The 24,583-nt window shown below is 39.9% G+C and overlaps 1 protein-coding gene across 3 annotated transcripts in view; it reads left to right on the top strand.

Annotated features, from left to right (window-relative positions):
* Positions 1-24,583, top strand: part of ALCAM (activated leukocyte cell adhesion molecule) — a 169,015-nt gene that overhangs the window by 120,784 nt on the left and 23,648 nt on the right. For all 3 annotated transcript variants that reach the window (XM_030582347.1, XM_030582328.1, XM_030582338.1), the window contains exons 2-9: positions 765-865; positions 3,962-4,181; positions 9,590-9,654; positions 10,119-10,206; positions 10,752-10,934; positions 16,349-16,476; positions 18,846-18,975; positions 24,269-24,381. In XM_030582347.1, the coding sequence (XP_030438207.1) occupies positions 765-865; positions 3,962-4,181; positions 9,590-9,654; positions 10,119-10,206; positions 10,752-10,934; positions 16,349-16,476; positions 18,846-18,975; positions 24,269-24,381 (1,028 nt within the window). The remainder of the gene's footprint in view (positions 1-764; positions 866-3,961; positions 4,182-9,589; positions 9,655-10,118; positions 10,207-10,751; positions 10,935-16,348; positions 16,477-18,845; positions 18,976-24,268; positions 24,382-24,583) is intronic.

Genomic DNA, 24,583 nt, shown 5'->3' with positions numbered 1-24,583 from the left:
GGTAGCTGCAGAGGGATGCCACAGGGTAGCCCCGGAGAGCGGGATGCAGGCCCCACACTGCAGTGCTCCACCCTCTATGGCCCTGCTGCTGCTTCTGGCTGCCCTGCTGCAGTCCCTGGGTGGCTCAGGCTGCTTTGCCCAGTCCCGATTATGGCCCTAGGGGGCGGCCGTCCTGCAGCACCTGCAGGCAGCTCTGTGTGCCCCAATGGACGGCCTCCAGCCTGAGTGTCTTCCACTTGGAGCCTGCCCGGCCCAGCCAGAAGGTGCGGGTGCTGCTCCCCCACGGTGTGAACCGCTGCAGCCCCAGGGCACCCTCCACACATGACATGCTGCTGCCAGGGCCAGCTCTAGGCTTTTGCCACCTGAAGTAAAAAAAAAAAAAAAAAAAAAAAAAAATGGCCGGAATGCCACCCCTGAAAATATGCCACCCCGAGCATGTGCTTGGTTTGCTGGTGCCTAGAGCCGGCCCTGGCAGCCAGTGTCCATAGCCTTTTTTATATGGTCTTCTCGCTGAAAGAGTGAAGTTCGGTTCTCAGAATCCACATGACTTGCATTAACTACAGTAGGAAATCTGAATGTATAAAGCCCATGAATAATTACCTAAACATACTTAATGTACTGAATCCTCTTTTGTTAAAAACATTCATGGATGAATCCCTAAAAAATAACACAATGCCGTAAGACATTCGTTTTACCTTAAACCAAATAGTAATTAGCACCTTAGAATTCCAATAAAACACTTACCATTCCTTTCTCTCTCATAGGCCTTGGATTGTACACAGTAAATGCAGTATATGGAGATACCATTGTTATGCCTTGTTCTCAGGGAATACCTACTGACCTGATGTTTGGAAAATGGAAATATGTGAGTATGGCTTACCTTGAACTTAATTATTGCCAGTATACGTATATTTTTGTGAATAAAAGTGCAGATTCAAATTTACATAATTCCACTATTCTGCTGTCAAGTACAGTGAATGTAGGTAGAATTAGTCTCAGATGTGCAAGAGAAATAATTATTAGAATTAGGGCATTCTGTCAAGTCACATGCCAGGTTGCCTAACTCTTATTGGTCTGAAAAAGCCATCTTTGTACATTTGAACCTTCCTAAAGCAGGAAGTGTTTTTATCCTCATGAAAAGGATCCCCAAGTTGGCAACTACTGCATGCTGTTTCATGCTTCACTCTATTTTTCATGCTGCAAAGGGCAAAGTGAGCCTTCTGGAGAGCTGGGTTCTGTTTCCCTGTGCAGCTAATGGTGTGCAAAGAATGTGCCAGAAGCACAGTAGAAAAAAGCTAACGCTGCCTTGACTCACTCCATTGATTTGTATTGGAAACACAGTGAACTTCACTATTATTAGTAAATGTCACTTTGTAGTTCATGTCCTATAACACTGTAAGCTTAAAAAAATAAACAGCACAAGCATACATAGCAGCATTGATACCATATGCAGTAATTAATGAATATGGATGGGCAAACCAGTTATGATAAACACTATCCCCTTTCATCTCTCTCTAACTGAAGTCAAAATTAACATTTTCCATATTTCTGAAAAGCCTATTTAAGCATCTCCCCTGATTATGACCTCCATTTCCAAAGCTGTCCTCTCACTCCCCCAAACCAAAATGTTATATGCATTGGCAGGTGTTTTGAGGAGTAGGAGGTCTCATTTTTTAAGGGCTGACTTAGTTCCCAGATCTCTTGCTCTGGCAGGGAATTTCTACTTCCACGTTTTGCCTCTTCATTAGTCTAATTCTCTTCTTTTGGTGGTGGCCAAATGGTCCATATTTGTGCAACAAATCTGCCACTTCAAAATTTAAAAGGACTTGGAGTGAACTGCAGTACTGTGAAATTGCATTTTCCGTACAAGATGCCATGAGGTTAAAAATTCTTGAAGGAAGAAGGGAGGGATCTCAAGAGCTCCAGAATTTTCAAAGCCACCTCTGCATTTTGGGATGTAAATTGCAGAGTCCTGTGGAGCATGTTTGCTTAGGGGGAGGGTTAAAATACTTCAAATAAGCCTACAAAAGATGGCCAGAATTTTGTTGAAAACTCCTTCCTTCCTTCTGGGCTTTTTTCTAGAAAGGCAGTTACTGCACTTGGTGAACTTGCAAAGCTATTTTGAGAGAAATCTGGCTCTCTTCCCCCAATCCCATTGCACAAGGAATCGTTACTAATCAACAGTGGAGAAAAAATTTAGAAATTGCTGATTGCTTTAGATCTGTTACCAGGGCTGGCTCCAGAGTTTTTTGCTGCCCTAAGCAGCAAAAAGGAGGAGCGGGGGAAAAGAGAGCTGCAATCGCGATCTGCAGCTCTGCTGCCACCACTTCAGTCTTCGGCGGCAATTCGGCGGCTGGTCCTTCACTCCGAGAGGGACTGAGGGACCTGCCGCCGAATTGCTGCCAAAGAGCCCAATGTGTCGCCCCTCTCCAATGGCCGCCCCAAGCACCTGGTTGCTGGGCTGATGCTTGGAGCCGGCCCTGCCTATCACACCTTTCCTAAACCACCACCTCCAAGGGTCCAGGGGTAGGTGACACATGCTGTGTATTATTTGTACAACTGCAACTAGCTTAAGATTTTTAACATGCTAAGTACTGCCAAAATGTATTCCATGTAACCCCCTGCTCCCTGGCCACCTAGCATGCCAATGATTTTGTTTATTTTTCATCTTTTGTAAGACATTTTCCTTTCATTGGAAGCAGGAACACCCTTGTCAATTTCTGGGCATGTCATAGACTTCTTATTTTATAGACTGAGAGGAGATTTCAGTTTCTAATGTAATATTCTCAGGGTAGCCCTTCCAGGTCCCTGGTGTGGACTTAGAAACACTCAGAGAAGAGTCTGTCTCCAGAGAATCTACCGGAGATTTTATTTTGACTTCGGTGCATGCTAGGGCAGAACATATTCATGCATTGCAGACAGGAACAACAAAGCTCATAAGCACTGTGCTACCAATTCTTGGTGCTTTGATTTAAAGAGAATCTCAGTTTCCTGGAACATCATAACATGAAGAATAGTCCTTTCCTTTGCTTTTATGTAAAGGAGGGGAGGGGGAAACAAATCTTGGAAAACACAGCCTGAAGTTCTGCCTTGTATGAATATTAACTTTCTCTATGGCAGCTCCATGTAAAGTTCTCCTTTGATATTTTCCATTTTTTTATAGCAATTGCATACCGATTAAAGTAAGGAGGATGTCTAGAAACTACTTTACAAGTTATCCTGAAACATATAAGTAATCTTTTATTGTAGGTATAGTCCCATGCTTAGAGACTTCTGAATGCTGTAACAAAAAAAACTAAAAACTAATTTAGAATAAAATGGGCAATTTTGCCTGATCAAATATAGTTCCCCACCTGGGATTTAAACATCCGTGACAAACAATACAAAATACATAAAAACAATAGCCTAAGAAACAGGGCATTGGAGCGGAGCCCGGAGCTGGAGCGCAGAGCAGCGCTGGAGCAGTGGAGCTGCAGGTTCTGCCTGAAGCGGAGCCGAAGCACAGCTCCAAAGCCGATTAAAAAAAGAAGACTCAAGATTTCAGTTAACTTTGGATGCCTCTGATATTGTGTATACCTTTTGGTATGTGGAAATGCAACTAATTCCACAGCCACCAGCCTTTGTCACAGAAGGCCTTCCTCATTCCATGTCAGTATTGTATCATGGAATGGTGATCCATTCCAGTGCAACCAGTCTAACACCCAGTATGCTATGTAGCACAACAGGCTGTCCTTCAAATGACAGATCTTATCATCACTCTTCTCCCCATTCTCCCCCCCCCCCAATCAAAACAAAAATCCAAAACCTATGAATTATGTCTGTTGTCATCGTTTTTAACTACATATTGGCTGGATAGCAAGCACCCATTGCAGATCTTGGGGCACTTCTAAATAGGTCTCTGTGTTTATGGAAAAATGAAGCATTTATTTATTTTAATTTTAATTTTATTTATTTATTTTAGGAACCGGAAAACAGCTCTCCAGTATTTATTGCCTTCAGGTCAGAAACAAAAAAAAGGGTTCAATATGATGACATAGCCGAATACAAAGGCAGATTGAGTCTCTCAGAAAATTATACATTATCCATCAAAAATGCAAGGATCAGTGATGAAAGAAGATTTGTATGTATGCTAGTAACCGAGGACAATGTGTATGAAGAGCCTACAGTAGTCAAGGTGTTCAGTAAGTAACAGCTTAGCATAGCTACTAATATGGATCTCCAATTAGGGAATTGCTGCTGAAAGCAAAAAGAGTTAAAAAATATATTATGCAGAATCAATGACTAACATTAGCAGTTTTCTGCAGTAAAAAGTCTAATCTGTCTGTAGCATTTGTGTAACAGGACTCTCTGTAGTCTTAGTCTGCCTACTCTGAACAAGAGGAGTTTCAGGGCTTGATAATGAATCAATTGTATGCATAGGCTACATCATTTTGCCCTTAAAATGAAAAATGTAAAAATAAGACTGATAGGAAAAATTTCACTTACTCTGTAAGTGAACTTTTCTGGGGGTGGGAGAAGTGTTAAGTGATATGTTGGAAACATTTGGTAGTATGTGAGTTTAAAGAAATGTATTTAAATGTCCTCAAGAACCTGGCACACACAGGTAATGAAACTTGAAATAAAGGCTTAAAAACATACTAGCCAAAACTCATATTTTTCTTCCCTTTTGAAATGTCAGCAACAAAGTGTATTAGCATTATGACCTAAGGCTTGACACCATAAACATTACTAATGAACACATCTGTCTAAGATTTTCAGAAGTAACTGGTGATTCTAGTTGCTAAATTTTTCAGAGTCCAGGATTTTCACAGACAAGTTACTTGGTAATTTTTGAAATTCAGGCCCCTTTAGGATTTCTGACATAAAACACACAAAAATTGAGACAGCCAGCATGACTAATCACTACAGAATAAAATGGAAGTTCATCTTCTCCTCCTCTACTTGACATTGGCCCTCTTGTGCAACAGCATTATGGACTTCCTGAATAGCCTTGTTATTTTGAAGATGTTTTGCCCTCTGTGTAGCATTTCCTACTGTGAGTAGACTCTCAGAAAACAGTGGGTTTCTCCTCCATACCCAATCTTGAAATTTTCTTTTGCTTCCTTGCCTTTGTGCACTCAAGATGCATGTTTAAATACAGTTTACACAAAGTAATTATGTCAAGAAAAGTTGAAAAGTTAATAACAATATCAAAAAGATTACATTTTGGCTCAGAGAAAATACATAATTCACCAAATGTGGTGATGATTTTATAACTCATGCAGAAAGAAGGTGTAAGGAATTCTTCAATGTTGTTGTGCTGGTATCTTAATACAGTGTTGACAGTGTCCCAATCAGTTTGAAGGGTGATTGGGAGTCAACAATAATTCACTTCCATTGTTTAACTTTGATATTTGACTGCAAGAACAATTAAATTAAGGACAGCAGGGATAAGTGTGCAGGGTGCTTCAAATGAAGTGATAAAGGAGGAGTAAATTTATCATGAAGGAGTAAATATGTAGATGAGACTGTATTTTAGAGAGGTTACAAAATATTTGAATACCAAGTGGTTGAATTACTGTATATAGTTCTATTGCTAAGGCATACATAATATTTTTTCAGCCATGTTGCACATCCTTTACCTTTTATGGCACAGGTGGGCAAACATTTTGGCCTGAGGGCCACAGGTGGGTGAGGAAATTGTATGCAGGGCTGGGGCAGCAGGTTGGGATGTGGGAAGGAGTGCGGTATGCAGGAAGGGGCTCAGGGCAGAGGGTTAGGGTGCAAGAAGGGTGTTGGGTGTGGCAGAGGATTGGGGTGCGGGCTCCGGCCCGGCGCCGCTTACCTCAAGTTGCTCCAGACTGCCTGCCCTAGCCCCACACCATTCCTAAATGTGGCCAGTATGTTCAGCAGTGGCTCCTGGGAGCGGGGTGTAACAGGCAGCTCTGCTGCACACTGCCCTCACCTGTGGGTACCGCCCCCGAAGCTCCCATTGGCCACAGTTCCCTGTTCCCAGCCAATGGGAGTTGCGGGGGTGGTGCCTGCAGGCAAGGGTAGTGTGCGGAGTCCTCTGCACTCCTCCCTGCCTCCCCCCCCCACAGGGGCCTCAGGGACATGGTGCCAGCCACTTCCAGGAGCGGCACAGGGACAGGGAGTCTGCCTTAGACCCGCTGCACCACAGAGCTGGCATGGCCCGCGGACTGTAATTTATTAATTAAGCTACATTTTAGCAAGGAAAATAAGAATAGAAAATGCTGAATGTGTAATGTGGCTGAGTTAACATTACCAGAAAAACCTTTACTTCAGAATTTTCTGGAAAAAAAAGTGTTTTGGAGTGACTTTACGATTTTAAAGTTCTGTTAACATTTAATTTCCCCAGTTGGTTTATATTAAGGAAGAATTAAGATTTGTTGGCAAGTTGCATAGGTTCAGCCAGTAAAGCTTCTAAACTCTTCGAACAGCTGAACGAATCCCAAGTAACCAACATTCTTGGTTATCTGAAATTCAGATCTGTCCCTTGAGGTTTGACTGAAGCTGAGTTTCGGTGGAGCTTGTTACATCTTTAGTCCTGAGTTAATCAGCTGGTGCAGCTAACGAGGTGCATTGGCTCATTACACAGATAACACCTGCTAATAGCCCTCATTGGATTGTTCAAGTAACAACCTCTGCCAGCTTTCCTGGTGGATCTTTCCAGCATCTTCATCTGGATGTAGATAGCCAACATTTCCAAAGCATACTGGCTCCACATACATTCGCTCCTATCTCCTTGCACAGCTATTTGGACTCTAAAGCTAGCAAGCTGAGTTAATGTGCTTACAGAGCTGTAAAGGTGCTATTCTAAGCCCCTGCAGCCAGAGATAAGCAGTTTGCTGAAGTTACAAGCCCTACCAACCTATGCTCTGATGCTATTAAACTCTTGAGCTTAAAATTTCCTTCTGCTTCAGCGGATGATCTTCTATATGTCTGGCACCCAGTAAGTGTAAGCACAGTATATTAATCTGCTTGCACAGGTGAAAGCCTGTTGCTATTCCTCCTCAACTGCAGCAGCCTCTGTCTGCACTCAGTGCTTAATTTGCAATGAAAGAGATGCTGGGGCTGAAGCAATTTTTTTACTTAAGTGATGTGTCAGGCCTAGAGGTGCCGGGGCTGTGAACTGCCAACCCTAGGAGTGCTGGGACTCAGCCCCAGCACAAATTAAACACTGTCTCCACTGCAGTTAGACATCTGCAACTGGTCTGTGCCAGCAGACTCAGGCTGCGAGGCTGTTGAATTGCAGTGTTGATGTTCCAGCTCAGGCTGCAGCCCCAGTTCTGGGACCTTCCCACCTCACAAGATACTAGGTCCCAGGCTCCAGCCCAAGCCTGGATGTCTGCTCTGCAGTTAAACAGCTGTTTAGACTGAGCTCAGGTCAGCTGCAGGTTTTTAACTGTGGTGTAGATGTACCCTGAGTGGGCAGGGAGAGCTCTAAGCAACTCTTCTGTGCCTTCTCCATTTCATCTACTCAGCAGCACCCCCTTTCTCTGCCTCCCACCTCCTCATATGTGGGTGGAGAGATCACTCACTCTGGCTCACTGCTACCATTCCAAGTAGTGAATATTTTTGTTGTGCATCATAGAATATCAAGGTTGGAAGGGACCTCAGGAGGTCATCAAGTCCAACCCCCTGCTCAAAGCAGGACCAATCCCCAGACAGATTTTTGCTCCAGATCCCTAAATGGCCCCCTCAAGGATTGAATTCTCAACCCTGGGTTTAGCAGGCCAATGTTCAAACCCCCAGGTAATCCAAGCGGAAGCAGGATAGATGGTTCATTCTCTTATTGAACTCACAGAGGGGAGAGCTCAACAAAGAGTGGATAACCCTCATTAAAGAACAACCAAGTGCAGTCACTGAGAGGAAAACATAGAAAGAAGGGCAAAACAAAAAGACAGCAAACTTCAAATTTGTTCAGTTTATCGGATGGCTGGCAAAATGATATAAAAATGATATAAAAACAGCCATTTTTGTTTATGGGACCTGTCTACGTGAGATGAGGGCAGTTTAGGAGACCTGATTGTGGTTCAGGTGATAGGCATGAAAACCTATTGTCCCTGCAAGTGTGTTTGGAAAATGGGTTAATCGGTTTGTTTTAAAACACACAAACAGTGTTTACTCTTCTAAAATACATCTGGTCTGGTCTGTTTTCTGCTTGAGAACGACATGAGGCTTTTTGAGCCAGGGTTTTTTGTGCTTTGGTATTTTATTTGCCACAGGCAAGTTGTTTGAGAATTCCAAATAAATAGTTTACTTTATTGCTTTTTTTTTTCTTTTTGATTGTCTGTTTGGACAAATCTTACAATTTCCTGCATTTTAGATCTCAATATATGAAGAAAGAGACTTAGAATGGAAACTTGTGCAAACTTAGCTAGTGCTGTAGTAGGCATGACAAGTGTGACTACCCAAATGTAAATGAATAAACTTTTTATTCTGTTTTTTTCTTTATTTTATATTTTTAAATTGTGTGAAGAGAACTTGGATCAGGATAGCAAGGCTCTTGGTAACTTTCCAGATTACTAGCTTTGTTTGATAGGTTTGATTTTGAAAAAGCTTCTGTAAGCTGAAATGTGACAACTTGGAGACAGTTTCGGTTTGTATAAGTGTACATAAATGTCTGCTTATTTAGAAGCACAGCTGGAGTGCAAAGACTTTTTTTGACTGTGTAAATATACAGACTTTGTTTCCCTAGAACTTATAGAAAAACAGTCTCTTGGAGATAAAAATTTGCATTCCATGCTTTTGGCCAGAATGAATTTTAACATACAACTTATATAGTCTCTAGAAAATAGTGTTTTTTATAATGGAAACGCTGATGGCGCCTCAACTCTAACAGGGAAGGGAGCAGCTACTATTAATAGGATGATGTATATTGCTACTGAATAGAAAGTTTGCTTTTTAAAAAGATGCAATCGACTCAATCTAGTCAGTTTTGAAAAATAAATTAGTAATTTCAGATACTATAGTTGCTTCTGTTATACTAATCTCAGGTGTTACTTAAGTATAACAATAGTATGGGGGAAAATGAGAAGTGGGATGAAGTTGAGTTTCACCATTTGAAATATTAAAGCTAAACTAATATCTGTGTTAAAACTTTTTATGCCACTATATTTTATATACCACTGTTTCCTTCTTCTGGAAATGTATCATGTTCATCGGTAGGCTCTCTTAATCTTGGTTGTAGCATTCCTGGCTAAAATATAGCGTGCCAATGTATAGCATAAGTTTACGCTACTTTTATATTATCCTGTAAAATGACATATATATAAAGTGAAACCAGTAACATGATTCTCTCTCCTGTTAAATCTCGCGAGATGCCCCCTCCCCCTCTTCCAAAGTCCATTTGCCAATATTTAGGTAGGAGCAATTTTATTTAACAGCCAAGGAAGATGTAAACCCCCAAAAGACAAGGTTTCAGATGAAAAGCCTGATGACTCTGCAGCTCACCAAATAGTTCTAATGTAGTTGCTGAACCCAGGTTGCTGACTGTTCTGTCTTCGTTGTTGGAGAATGTTAGTACTTTATACAACAAACTGAAATCCCTGCTCTCCTTTCTCTTACACACATTTTTTGTTTATAGAACAACCATCTCAACCAGAAATTATACATCCAGCAAACTTCCTAGAAACAGAAAAGCTTAAAATGGTAAGAGCATTTTTCTTAATTTAAACTCATGTCCCTGGAGGTGAGCTTGGAGCTGTGCCATCAGCAAGATGGAATATTCTGTATGTGTTTTCTGAGCTAGCAATAGTGGGATATGGGGAGGATTGCTCAGGACCCGGTCTGAGAGTATAAAACTTCTGAAACCATCTCTCGGAAAACCAGTTTTCAGCTGAATCAGGAATAACAGCAACATACTAGAAGGTTACAACTAGCCCCTCCCCACATCCAGAAGAATGGGTCAAGTTCTGTTCATCCCCCCGCCCCCAAGAAATACCCAGGCATCATTTGTCATTTATCCTTTTAAAAAAATCAAAACGTTTTGATTGTTTGTCCTTTCCTGAGACTTTAACTAATCACATAACCAAGAGTCACCATGTAAGCATAAATGGAGTAATTCTATCAAAATGTCAGAGGACAAAATGTTTGATAATTCTTGTGTTCTGCAGCTCGGGGAATGTATTGCAAGAGATAGTTATCCAGATGGCAACATTACATGGTACAAAAATGGAAATATTTTGCAGCCCGTTGAAGGAGGTATGTTTCAGTAATGAACAATGAACCTCATTCTAGAACAACCTGCACATGTCAATAACTTCACTCATATGAGTAATCCTCTTTAAATCTATAGGGTTATTCCATGACTAATGCTGTTCACGTGGGGGGAAGGTTTGCAGGACTGAGACATAAAATTGTGGGTTTCAATATTGTAGTATTATTGCCAAAAAGTTAGATGTATCTTTCTGAGTTAAAGAATTTTTTTTAAGTAACTAGCAAATTAATTAGAAAGTGTTTGTTTTTGTTTTTGTTTTTTTTAAGTACTTTCGGCATTTTAGGACAGCATTGTTTTACAAGGTGTCTTTCTTGGGGTGTTTTTTCTTTGTGGGCGAAAGTGTCAGGACCAGAAGGTGTAGTCTGTTGCAGTGAATTTTGTTTATTGTATTGCTTGCTTTAAAATTCTTGTGCTTGGATGCCGAGCAATAGATACATAAAAATGATTATTGTACAAAATAAGAAAAAATCCAAAATTAGGAAAGATTGTATATACTAAGAATGTTACTGAAACAATGTCTTCTTTTCAGCTGTAGTCATGAGCTTACAAAAGGTGGTGGACCAATCAACTGGACTCTTCACCACGACATCTTCTCTCCAGTTCATGCCGACAAAGAAGGATGCAAATGCACAGTTTGCCTGTAGCGTAACATATTATGGGCCATCTGGACAGGAAAAAATACCATCTGAACCAGTGGTCTTTGATGTTCACTGTAAGTTGTTTAAAAACTGGGTCGCGGATTTATGTTCATAAATATATGATCTTTCTGGGGAAAAAAATCCACCTATCAGCAAAATCGCAGGGTCCCAGACTTTCTTTGATAGCAAAACCCCTTAGTAAAACTCTGAGATAAATCCGAATAATGATGCTCTTTTTGATAATAGGATTAATGCTTTTTCAAAGTTGATCAAGCATACACTGCATCCATTTCAGGATTGCGTTTTTATTCTCCTTTTTCAATGACATTAGATTTCTGAATATTAAGATTACTGTTTCAGGAGGAAAAGTGTAGCAGCTAACAGAATCCTATGATATGGGAATTTCAAGTCCTTGTAACAAACTATTGCTAAATAAGCTGAATTAGAAGTTTTCGTAGTAGTTGACTAGACTTCAAAAATATTGTGTGAGAATTAAAGATAGTCTTTGCATCTCTCTCTGCCCAGTGAAATGCGCAGTAAATATAAATTAACACACATCAAGACTGGTATACTAAGGTACCCAAATGTTTAGAGTACTCGTTGAGCACAAAAACGTCATGAATCTAAACAAACAGTGCAAGTTATCCCTCTGCTTAAAATTGTCAGGGACAATGATCCGTTATCCAGAGAAGAGGAAAGCCCCAGACTGAGGCAACCATCTATGGCTTACTTGGCTGCCTAGCTTCTGTTCCCTTCTGGAGCAAAGTCTGTGGAGAGATTTAGAATGGGGACTCAATTCTTGCATTCCATTCATAATGCATTTTAATGGAGGTATTCCTGATTCTCACCTGAGTAAGAAATTCAGACCTCTTTTCCACTGACAGACTCTTCAAAAACAGCTAGGGAAAATGACAAGGAAGAAGGCCATTGGGAATATCAGCCATTACTCTTAGAAGTCATTAAGAGATCCCATGTCTACAAGCACCCACTCCATACCTATCAAATTGAGTTTGCTTTAATTTTTGGTCTCTAAAGAGAAGGCACCTAATCTCATTCTCTCTCACCCCACTCTCCTACAAGACACGGGAATTGCTGCCCAGGCTTACTAGAGGATCTAGGATACAGTGAGGTCTGCTTGAAAGGAAGTCTGGTAGTGAGCTAATTTGCATGCATCTTGTCTCCTCAAATTGCTCCATAGCTACTTCCTCTTAAGCAGTTATGCTGTCCCCATTACCTTGACCACTTATAGACCCCAGGCTAGCCTACTCACTGTGAATCTAGTTTGCACACACTTCTTGAATTTATGTACCCCAGACTGTTGCAATCATGGCCCAATGTGAAAAAAAGAGTGCCGTTTCTAACGGCAACATCGTCTGCGCTGAAGAAATCACGGGTACTCTACACTGAAGATTAAAAGAGCATGGCTAGCAAGCATATTATATCCTGTTCTCTCAGCAGACTATTTAATTAAGATAACTTCTTCATACACTCATCTCTAGCTTCCTCTAGAGACATTTAGTATCGCTGCGCTGCCAATTAACTAACAATGGGAATTGGGCATATCCTTGATTAGTGAAAAGGAGTAGTACATGGCATGAAGCTCCCTCAGCCACAGAATGAAGCATTACTAGTTTCCTTCTGAAAATACCTTTATTCATTTAATATAACTTCAGTCCCTTGTTCTTTTCAAATGCATCTCTAAACTGAGATCCTTATCTTGTTGGAATAGGTGTCCAGAATTGCTTTGAACAGATTTCTCAACTGCTGTTAGGTGAAGTTGTTGTTGGTGAGATACAAGTGCTTTTTAAATGTGTCAGTAATCTTAATTAGTTTCTATCTCCTTCTTATTAATTATTTTCTATAGCTGAATTCAGTACAGGTTTTAAAAAAGACAGATTACAGCTCCAAGAAATGGAAATCTATTTATTTATCTATCTAGTCATTTGCATTCAGATGCATCACCAAGCTCTATCATTCCTTAAATTTCTAAAAGACAACTAATCAGAAAATAACACAATACCAGCTGTTCAGTTTAAAGACAGTGATGAATCCCACTCATCAACAGCTGCAGGGTCCTCCTGAATAATGAGCCAGTTGTTTTTTAACTGTACCTTATTTATTTAGGGGTAAAGCTTGACTGCTCTGTCCTTCCAACAGCACATGGAGAAGATGTGCAAAAATCCATTCCTCCGCAGGCTTATCATTGGCCACTAGTGCTGTAACCTGCTGGATATCTACCAGTGCCCTAATTATTGCCCCTGCTAAATACCATGCAGCAGCATGGGTTTCTAGTAGTCACTGCAGCAAGTTGGGCTCAGTGATCTACTCTTCCCTTCATATCATCACTGGTGCAGCCTGGACAATTCTAGGCTCCAACTTTCTGGTCCTGGCTGGCATTGCTCCCCCAGCAATAAGTCATGAAGGCAGGGCTATGCAGCCAACCACTAGGACATCTTACTTCACAATTTCATCTCAGAGCTGCACCAAGAATGCTGACTGAAGTCAAGACGCCCCTTTTCCAAAGTAGTTGAGCCTCTCAGACAGCACATCAGAAATTACATTTCTAAGGAATCAGGGCAGCAGGCAGGGTGGGATTATATTCTGGATTTCTTGATAGATAGACAACTGAGATCTGTGTCTACTGATTTCTTTAGAGGACTCTTGCATACCCCTTAGAACAACCAAATTACATGAAAGATTCTTCTTTGTTACAACACAATATGTTGTGATCATGGGCGGTTTAACTTATATCTTTACTGTTGGGGCTTCTTGATATCACCATCCCGCCTCTGTAGACCTCAAGAACAAACAGCATGCCATCTGGCTATGAACTGCCCTCTTTACCATCTTGATGGGGGATGGATGTGCACAACGTTTCACATGATGCCATGATAGAGTGGTTACCTTATGTACCTGACATCATCTGATTCATTGTTCATGCTGCCAGAAGCCATATGCCAGAAGAAGAATCCCACTCCCAATTCAACTCCATAACAAAAATACACACAATTTTGTCAAAAAACCCACCACCAACAAAAAAACTCTTCCATTAAAATGAGACCCAAAATCTTTCAAAGCCCTGACCATATGGGTAAGTTTTATGCAGAGCTCTGAAGTACTTTACATTCAGTGTCTGGTGCGCTGCTGCTGTAGGGAGCAAATTCCATAAAACTATAGGAAGAGTGACTTAAATGATAAGTTCTGCAACGGAACAGCAGTAGAGATGTGGTAGCTCAGATGACTAAATAGTTCAGGGCTTCATAGATGTTGACTTGAACTCAGAAGTGAGAGTCACAGAAGAGACTCACCCAGTGGGACATACAAATTTTCCTATACTGCCTCACCAGCATACATCAGACTTGTTATGGAAGTGCTGTATCTCTAGGTTTGAAAGAGTGGTTCAGACTCCAAGTCTGTTCACTCGTTGGCCTCTTCTAATGCTACCAAAAAAAAGAGCGTCAAGGTTGGGGTAGGGGTGGTTTTGTGATAGAATTATCAGTATAGGTTACTGAATGGCCGTGTGAAATGTTTGGCTATCAATATCCATTTCCAGACATTGACCCTGCAAAATGCAGGTGCAGAGTGTTACTTGCACAAGGTAAGGAGGACAGGGAAAAGGGGATCCTGACCTAGTGAGACGGATAATGTGTGGCCAGCAAGTTAGGGCCAAGGATTCATAATTTAGAAGGGACCATTGGTGATCATCTAATCCATTGGTTCTCAATCTGCAGCCTGCTTGTGGTCCAGTCATCACACAGCTGTGGCCCATGTGACATTCTCAGGGCCAATAGGTAACACACATATTGTATGGATGAAGCCCACACTACACCGAGAGAGCTGCATATGCATCCCACAATGGTGAATAGATTGAGAACCACTGATCTAGTCTGACGTGTATAGCATAGAACTTCTTGGAATTAATTCCTATATGAACTAAAGCATCCCTTGTGTAAAAACATACACTCTCAGTCACTAGTAATTTTTAAATCAAGAATCCAGTACAACTCCCTTGGTAAGCTGGGTAACTACCCTCACTGTTTGACTGATTTAGAGAAATCAGTGTGAGAAATAGATTTAGTTAAACTGGTGAAATCCCCTTGTGTGGACTTATTTTAACTTAACAGTAATCTTTTTTTTTTTAGTCTGCTGCCAGCCTCACTAGTTAAATCAATAAAAGGTACCCCTAAATAAAAAAGCGACCTCACAAGGGATGCTCCCATTTATCTAAATCAAATTCTAAACTGGTTGAATTCAGTACAATTTTTTTCTTACAGACAGGGCCTCAAAGAAATCTTTATCCCAGGCTCTCTCTCCCCCCGCCTTTTTTTAACCCTGGATTCGAGTAAGAGAACAGCCACACAAAAGTCTTGAGACTTCCTCTCAGTGTGGTAGACTGTCTAGTGCCACAACCACATTATAGCCTTTCATCCTCACTCACGTCACAGACCAAAAGAGCCTTGTGCTTCCTGATCCATTCCATTTTCCCCTTTGCTGAGTAAATAGCATTGTCAAATGATGGTTCATATATATAAAATTTTAAATTATAACCAACAATTGTACCATGTGATTTGTTATTTAGAGCAAATCTAACCATTTTTGTCAACTAAAAAGTAGGTGCAACTGTCCCAGTGCTGAACAGAGATCCACCAGCATGGACCTTAATGGAGTCCTAATGAAGGCAGTGGAGGTCCGGCATACCCTGTCCTAATGCAAGAGCATCTCATGATTAGAATACAATATATTATTTAAATTAATATAAAAAGTTAGCTCTACATTGTCTTTCATTAATCTGGCCCATTTTACTCAGCTTTTGAAAAGTATATTTAACATCCTTTACAGGAGGAGTAACCTATATTAGAGAATACTCTTAAAAAGTAAAGATAAGATTTTTTTAAAAATTACCAGAGTACAATATGTTATAGCTCAACCCTATTGAACATGACAGAAATATTACATTTATAGCTTTGTTGACTGTGTTGAGTCTTAAGTTCACCAAATTCATCTTTCTGAAAGCTACTGCACTAAGAGGAGCCTGCTATAGTTGCTTAGCTAATATTTCTTTTTATTTAATACAAGATACTATTATCTAATTATCGCAGGGGGGCTGATAGCTTTAGTTTTTTTGTGGCTGCTGCAAGCCCTTCAAACAGCAAGCTGAATATAATGCTGTTAAAGTCTCTTGTAATGAAATCATACTGTGAAATTGTTCCTACTGGTCTTTTTTACATGAAATAATTATGGTCACTTCTTCTTCGTTATAGGCATTTTGCTAAGGAAAACTTGATTTTCTACGTAATTTATTCTAGGAAGATTACTGCTAAGTGTGGAAGAAGACCTAGTAACTTCATTCCTTCTATTAAAAAAAAAATTATGCAATACCCTCACCTGCTTCTGGAGAAAATTGTATATACTTTGGACATTTACCTTTTATGCATAGTTATCTTGGTACTTGATAAAAACTATTAACTTGTGTCCATTATTTTCACAGATCCTACAGAAAAGGTGACAATTAAAGTGCTGTCACAAAGAAATACCCTCAAAGAAGGTGATAACATCACTCTGAAGTGCTCAGGAAATGGTAATCCACCTCCACAGGAGTTTTTGTTTTATACTCCAGTAAGTATTACCTTACTATTGTTACTTAGCTATAACAGTCTATACTATTTCTTCCTATTATTTGACACCAGAGGCACCCACACTGAACCAATCGAACTTTACCTTACCACAGCAAAACCTCCTAGTGCCCCTTCCCATTGCCCCTCTCCTAGTCAACTCCCCCTAGCAGGCACTCACTGCAGCTCCCCGTTCTTCTAGCAGGTGATGAGCTGCTGCTGAGCAAGTCCTATGAGCAGAGCAGAGGGGACATGAGATGCTGGAAGTGCAGCAAGGCTGGGCACGCCCCCCCGGGGAGCCCAGATGCGGGAGCTGGACCCATGGCAGTGGCCAGGAGGAGTTGTACAGACCCACCTCACTGCCCATGCAGGTTTGGCCCCATGTCCCCTGCGTTGTGATGGGGGGGAGGAGCATGCCAGAGCCAAACCTGAATCAGTACAGGGTGGCCAGGGTTGCTCCTCCTGGCCCATGCTGTTGGGATGGCTCCTGCACCCAGTATCAGTTCAGCCGGAGCTCAGGTTGCCCCTCCCTTCAACAAATAATTCCCTAGGCATGTGCATAGGTTGCCTATACATTATTCAAGTCCTGCCAATGGTAGGCATCATGCATAAAATGCATATGGCTGTGGGTACTGCTGTTCAACACTAGTTTCTGTGGACTGAAGTTATAAAGGCTTATATAACAAATTAAGGCATCTGATGCTATTAACAAAGTGAAAAGATGACCTTGGCAAGCTCGGCAAACTCCCTGAGAGGATACCAGTCTGGAGCCTGCAGAGAATCTATCAAAATTTAGTGAAGATTTTTTTACCCTCTTCACAGATTAGCAAACTTTTTACACAAAATATATGGTGCAGTGGTGTTCATAGAAATGCAATAGTGAAAAAGGACCAGAGGAAAACAGTTTAACTCAAATACAAACAGAGTAATCCCACGAGAAAAATCAAATGTAGCAGATTTAGATCTTTCTCTGTAAAGTATATTGAGTAATTAATTCCTGTAGTGACAGCCTTCAGAAGAACATTAGAATTGTATGGTGAAAAACAGAGAGACAATGTATTAATGGAATTTTTTTTAAAATGGGGAATAAGATTTATAAAGAACAATTTGAAAATTATTAACTACGCCTTAAAGGGACAAACATTCTTTTTGCACGAGTTTAAAGTAGTTTCAGGTATCACACCTGCCATTTCTTGTGGTTTCACAGTTGCATCTTCCTGTATTTATTTTGTCTTTACTCGACACAAACAAGGATTGACTGACAATACAAGGGAAACAGTGGAATAAATAATACACAACCTACTGTCAAATGCAGAAAGTAAAAATTGAAAATAAAGTTAATATTTATATTATAGTATATATTAGTTATAGTAATCTTGCAATAATAGGTGAAATATTTTCAGACAGAAATGTGATCATTTGTAGGCTGACCTTTGTTTCCTCCTTTTTGTTTCTTGCATTCTTTCTGTGTTTTCTACTCCCACTACACCATCAGAATCAATATACGTTCAGGACAGGAAGACCACATGCTTCCAAGGAGCTCCAAACCACCAGTTACTTAGCTTAATAACCCTCAGCTACTTTGGACTCCTCTCCTTTTGCAGCTTGCATTGCTGCAGAACTGTGAGAAGAGGCAGGGTCTGAAGCCACTCCTCTACATCAAGCTGCAGGTGAAGCTTAGGGAGAGCGGAACTGATGCCCTAATCAACCCCCTTTTAAGCCATGCTAAGCAGCAGTTGTAGAAGGGGGGGCTAGGATGGAGGGAAGAGCCGCCAGTGCACCAGAACTCCACCTGTTCTGTGATGAACGTGGGTGAGCTAAGGGCTCCATTTGACATGGACTTCAGCCTCCTAATTACATCTACAGCATTCTCTTGCTTGAGGGGAACTAAAATTAGTGCTGTGTTAAGGATCTCTCAATGTTTGTGATACGCTTCAGTATTTAATGTTTCCTGGAACTTGTAGCATTTCAGATAAGATATTGTTCCCTCATCATAGTTTCTCTTTGCAATGTTATGATTATTATACATTTTGTTCTGTCTATGTAATCTTCCCTTCCAATCTACCTGTTAAACATCTTAGATTTTGTATTTTTCTAACATTTCTAAAAATGGTCATTTAAGTTGAATGTTCCAAGTAAAACTTTTTTCTTAATGTGGGAGTGACTTTGCAACTGAGCAATGCCTGCAGTCGTGCAACAAAATTAAATCTGCTATACTCAGAGGTGGTTGGATTTCACTGGTGCTGAATGTATATAGGCTGTGAAGCACTTCAGTCTAAAAATTGCTTCATAAAATATTATTCAAAGAACCATGTGACTGTCTTGTTGTTAGCAACTCTCTGTAACCCATAAGTGTAATACTTCCATCCACAGGGAGAATCTGAAGGCATAAGAAGCTCAGATACTTACATAATGACAGATGTGAGACGAAATGCAACAGGAGAATACAAATGCTCTCTGATTGACAGAAGCATGGAGGACTCAACCGCTATCATAGTTCATTGTAAGTCATTGTATCTTTCATTTCCAGAAACAATTCAAACATCTTACAAATTCTGAGCCAATCCCTCCTTGTTTTACTCATGTGATTAGTCCTATTGGCTACCCTAAAACTGTATGCAGTGTAGTAACCATGTCAGTCCCCAGATATTAGAGAGAAACAAGGTGGCTGAAGTAATATCTTTTATTGGAGTCTGTCACCTACAGGAGAACTGAGCATGGAATAATTGCAAACAGAATTTGATCCTTTGTCTTAGAAAAAAGTAAGTGCATTTTTTTAACTTGATACCTTTTAATACCACTGTACTTCAGTGGATTAAAACAGGCCTGCATACTGTGCAAACTGTTCTGACACTCAGCAAACATATTTTTGACAAGTTGCAATCAGTGATGACTTGTGTATTTTAATACAAAAATTATTGTATGAAGGCACTGTCTCAGAATCCATTTAAATTTACAGAAGCATCATTTGGTCCTTTATTATGTCAATCAAAACCATGATTCACAGGAATTTCCATTCTGGATCATATGAGTCCAATATCCTATCTCAGAAAAGGGCTAGTACCACTTACTTCAGAGGAATATGCTAGGAACATTGTAGGTGGACAATAAAGGATTAGCTATATCCATAGTGGAAATTTCTCCTTAAAGCAGTCATTTAGTGTTTGGCTTATTACGTAAAGCGCAAGAGAGTTGATATCCCTTAATATATGTCTGTGGATTTGCTCATTATTCGTTAAAAATATGTAACCAATTTTTGAATCCTGTAAACTCTTGACCTTAAATTCGTGTGGCAATAAATTCTGCCAGCAGAATAGGCATTTTTAAAGTATTTATTAGTTTTAAATGTGTTGCTTTTCCATGTCATTTACTATCCACTTGTTCTTATATTATGTATAAGGATAAAGAGGAGCACCCAGTTTGCATTCTTTACAACATTGATTATTTTATATGCCATTGCCTTACCACTCTTTCATTTGTCTCTTCTTTAAACTGTCACACACATTTTCAGACTGTCTTCATGCTGAAGTATCCCTGTGTACTCTCTCCCCCCCCAAACACACACTTTGCATCTCTTCTGTTTCTGCTCCATCTTCTTTTAGATAAGGTAATCAGAATTGAACACAGTATTCCAGGAGATGCCATAATATCAATTTATATAATGGCATCACCATAATTTTATTATTATTCTCTATCCTATTATTTACATATCTTAATATATTTTGCCTTTTTTTCTTTTTTGCTGCTAATGTGTAGTGGGCAGAGGTTTTCATTTAATTACCTACAGGGATGCCTAGCACTTCTTCTTGAGATTACAGTTAATTTAGGACTTATTTATCTGTGTGAGTAATTCAAACTGTTCTTCTAATGAATATTGTACATTTAACAAGGACTTTCAGCATCTGCCATTATGTTGTCCATTCACTGAGCTTTGCAAGTCCCTCTGAAGCTCTAAAATATTAGTGTCGACCTGTAAAATTTCTTGTCACCAGCAGATTTTGCCTTGTCTCTATTCATACCCTTTTCCAGATTATTTAAACATATGTCAGTTCTGGTCTTAATATAACCCACTGTCAACCTTTTACCATGGGGAAAACTCCCCATTTATTTTGTGACTTTTAGTGAGTTCCTCATCCATGACATTATTTCTCATTCTGTGTCTACTTAATTTCCTCTATAGTCTTTTCAAGAGAGATTATTTCGAAAGCTTTTTATTTTAAATCCAAATCATTTTTATCAGCTAGTTCTTTTTATCCACTATTTTGTTTACAGGCTGAAAGAATTCTAATGGATGTGAGAAGTCATGCTGATTTTGGTTTATTACTGTCATTAAATGTTCATCTCGGTGTTTTATAATCCAGTTGTTCAGATATTATTTTAGCCAATTTCCTGGTACTTAGTAAGGCTTGCTTGTCTAACTCCCATAATCACCCGAGCATCATCTTTAAAGATAGGGGCAACACTTACTGCCTTTGAGTTTCAGTATAGTAATTGATTTTAATGAGTGCATATTGTTGTCAGCAGCCACTTCCTTCAGAATTCTTGAATGTATAGCATCAGGTCCTGTTGAATTGTTCCTCTTTAATTTAATCGGTGTGTTCCTGTATCTGTTCTTTTGACCCTTCAATCCCTAACATTGCCTCACTTTTATGATTTAAAGATTATTGGCCTAAGGTGGAAATCTCCACAACGTGTATTGTGGTGAGAACTCATGTAGCTTCTCTTCAGCAGCTTTCTCCTCTATAATTGCTTGCTTTACTCTGATAGTTCAGCAGAGCTACTGTTTCTACCACTGCTTTCTGCTTCCGATATACTTAAATAATTTTTTGTATGTTTTCATGTCTTTACCTATTTGATCTTCAAATTCCATCTTTGTTTTTAATGACAAATTAATGAAGGGAGTTTTAAAGGCAGAAAAAAGAAACCTGAAGCAAGTCAGTGTAAAAGTAGAGTATTTTAGTAATTTTTTGCCCCTAGAAAGGCAAGTGTATGCAAACCTTTTTCATACTGCCCTACTCAGTAACATCTGTGCCAACAGATGAAAAGTGTGTGTCATGGTACACCTCTGTCCCGATATAACGCTGTCCTTGGGAGCCAAAAAATCTTACCATGTTATAGGTAAACCACATTATATCGAACTTGCTTTGATCCACCAGAGTGCACAGCCCTGCCCCTCCCAGAGCACTGCTTTACTGCATTATATTGGGTCTCGTTGTATCGGGGTAGAGGTGTACATAAGGAAAATTAGTGTATTCAGACAAACTATTTACCCAGATGCCCACAATGATTTCCAAGAGAATCCTCTGCTAAATGTGAGCTAGTCTCCCAGCCCATTCTATAAACACCTCTCAGGGCTATGCAGCTCAGAAGTGAAGACCTTAAGTCTCAGGTTCACTGCAGTTTTTCCCTAACTTTGAATGATTCATAACAATATGTGAGAAGGGTGGTGGCCTCGATTCTTTCACGGAAAAGGGAGGGGACCTAGCCTGTTGCCCAGGAGGAGGTCTGCGTTTAAAGACTGCTCTCTTCAGAGTGTCAGTCTTGCAGAGATGAAGGCCGAGAATTTAATGAGTTCTTGCTTCCCGTGACAGGATTCCTTCCTGAATGATCTTCTATGATCTCTTGAGTCTGGGTTGATATCCTGCTTCAAAGAAATAAAGGCTTGAGTAGACATCGAAGGGGAATAACCCCGAGCAAAAAACTGCCATAGCCTCTCTACCCTATATTAGCGTGTGCTCAGAGAATAGGAGGAAACAAGCTGAGTGAGAACTAATCCTCCTCACCCACGTGAAGCAGCAATCTATGCAATTGTTCTTTGAGTCATTGTGGGGAGAACAGATGAACTCCTAAGTATCTCTTACTGAATTTTGATGGTTTTGATTTTGGGGACAAGAGGGAAACGAAATGATACTGTTCAGGTAGTTGTCTCTCTTTGATAATGTCTTTGTACGTGTGCCTGCTGTGTGAAGTAGCAAGTGAACCAATAGAGAGAGAGTTCATGTAACCACTGATAGTAGAAATTAGGCTTATATTAGTAATAACACCGATATTACTAACATTTGACATTATTCATTGTTGTTGCAAGATGGGCCGGGTCTTCTCTTTGATGCCTGCTTCCCTTAATTATAATGCTCATTCTAGTGAAATTGGTGATTGAAAGCAGCAGAAAAGTTGACTCTTCTGTTGAGTGAATTTGCTTGCTGTTGGGATTAATGAAGCACAATTCACAGGTTTTAGCAATTCTAAGATCTTTAGTACTTGAGAATATACAGATAGAAATTCTATCTGCATCATCAGCCGTTTCTTGAGTATTTCTAAGATGACTGTTGCTGTAGTGTCTGCGGATTTAGAATCAGGAAGGCAAAACAAGCGGATAATAAAGGGGGCATTTTATATATAGATTTCTTGATTATCTATAATGATAGGGAAAGGGATAAAGAAAATGTAGGTGACAATTTAATTAGAACTCTGTTAGTTGCCTGAATGCAGTAGTGGTATTTTAAACCCTTTAACAGCAACAGCAGCAGAATCCAGTAAATGCAATACCACCATTTTCATGAGAATAATTATCTGGTACTACAGAGCTGGGCAAAAATATTTCTTGCCTGGTGAGTCTCCTGCCCTAAAAAGAACAAAGTGGGACTTTAGGGCTCTGGCCCAAGGAAAACAAACATTTTAAAAACCCTTCTTTTGAGGTTCACCCTCTTGTGTCTAACCTGGCTTTTTTTTTCTTCCCAGCTGTTGTTAAAATGGTAGGACATGTTGCAGTGCTTTTCCAGCAAATAGTATGCCATGATGGGATTATAATCTACTGTGGTTCAGAGCTCCACCAGCCACTGATTTCCATACATGCAATATTTAGGATGACTAGACTTGTTGGTTTGCATAGTAAGATGCTAGGAGATGGGGATGAAAGCAATGTTTAACTAAGCGACTTTTCTATTCTCTCGAGATAGGATTATGTATGCAAAAAACAAACAGTAGCATCTGGAGTGACCTAGAACTTGGAATGTCTGAGACCTTATGGCATATCTAATCATATAAGAAGTAAAAAGGGGAAATGATGCATTGGAAAGCTACATAGTGGGTGATGAATGAGTGTGTTTTAAGTTAAGAAGAAATCTTGGAAAAAAGAATCAACGAACAGAACATATGCTGCCTCCCTACCTCTCTGACAAAGGCCCTAACCCACTTCTCCCACTGAGTTGCCAAACCCTTCTGCACCATCCCCTCACCCTGCCTCCCCAAACTGGGGAAGCTCTTCCACACCTCTTAAGAGAATCAACCTGTCCTTCTTACCAATTTCAAGAATTCTCTCCCTTGTTCTTCTCTACCCAGTATCCCTACATGCAGCTTCTAAAATTCTTTATCCCTCAAGACAAGTCCTCTACTCAGATTTCCGCCCCACTTCTAACAAAAATCCTTCTCATTCCACTCTGCTGTTCCCTTTGCTAAAACCTCTCCCCCCTACCTGGACAACATCTCCAGTTTCATGAACCTCCTGGTTCATTTTTCCAGCTGCACAAGATGGGAAAAGATCTGTTTATTAGCTGATCTGTGTCATGTTTCACTTTTAGACTATAATTATAGTAGATATGCAAATACTCTGCACTGTGTTTTTTCAGGATCATTATTTATCTGTCTCACTTATGAGAACTGATTTAGATTTTTTTTTTGAGAAAACAATCTAAGTTTTAGAATTGCAATTAGTCCACTGATTTCTTTTTTTCTGTAAATCCTCAGAATGGTCCATTCTTCTGGTATTTATCTTTTAACAATGTTCCTTTTTATCATAGATTTGGATTTATCACTTACTCCTAGTGGAGAGGTTATTAAGCAGATTGGAGAAGCTCTGCCTGTATCATGCAACATCTCTTCCAGTAGAAATGCAACTGTGTTTTGGATAAAGGTTAGTAGTAATTCTTGTTAACACCTACTCATTGTATTTGGTTACTCCCTCTGTGTTTTGGGAAGAATCTTTTTAAAACTGATCTTTTATAAGCAATGACCAACTAAAATATTAACCTGGACATTTAATACTATAAATGTTTGGACCAATTTGCATAAATTTTCAAAGGTGACTAGTGATTTTGGATGCCTCAGTTTTTGGG

The sequence above is a fragment of the Gopherus evgoodei genome, chromosome 1 (genome assembly GCF_007399415.2).
Source record: "Gopherus evgoodei ecotype Sinaloan lineage chromosome 1, rGopEvg1_v1.p, whole genome shotgun sequence".
In the NCBI taxonomy this organism is placed as follows: domain Eukaryota; kingdom Metazoa; phylum Chordata; order Testudines; family Testudinidae; genus Gopherus; species Gopherus evgoodei.
This window is presented reverse-complemented; position numbering and strand designations above follow the sequence as displayed.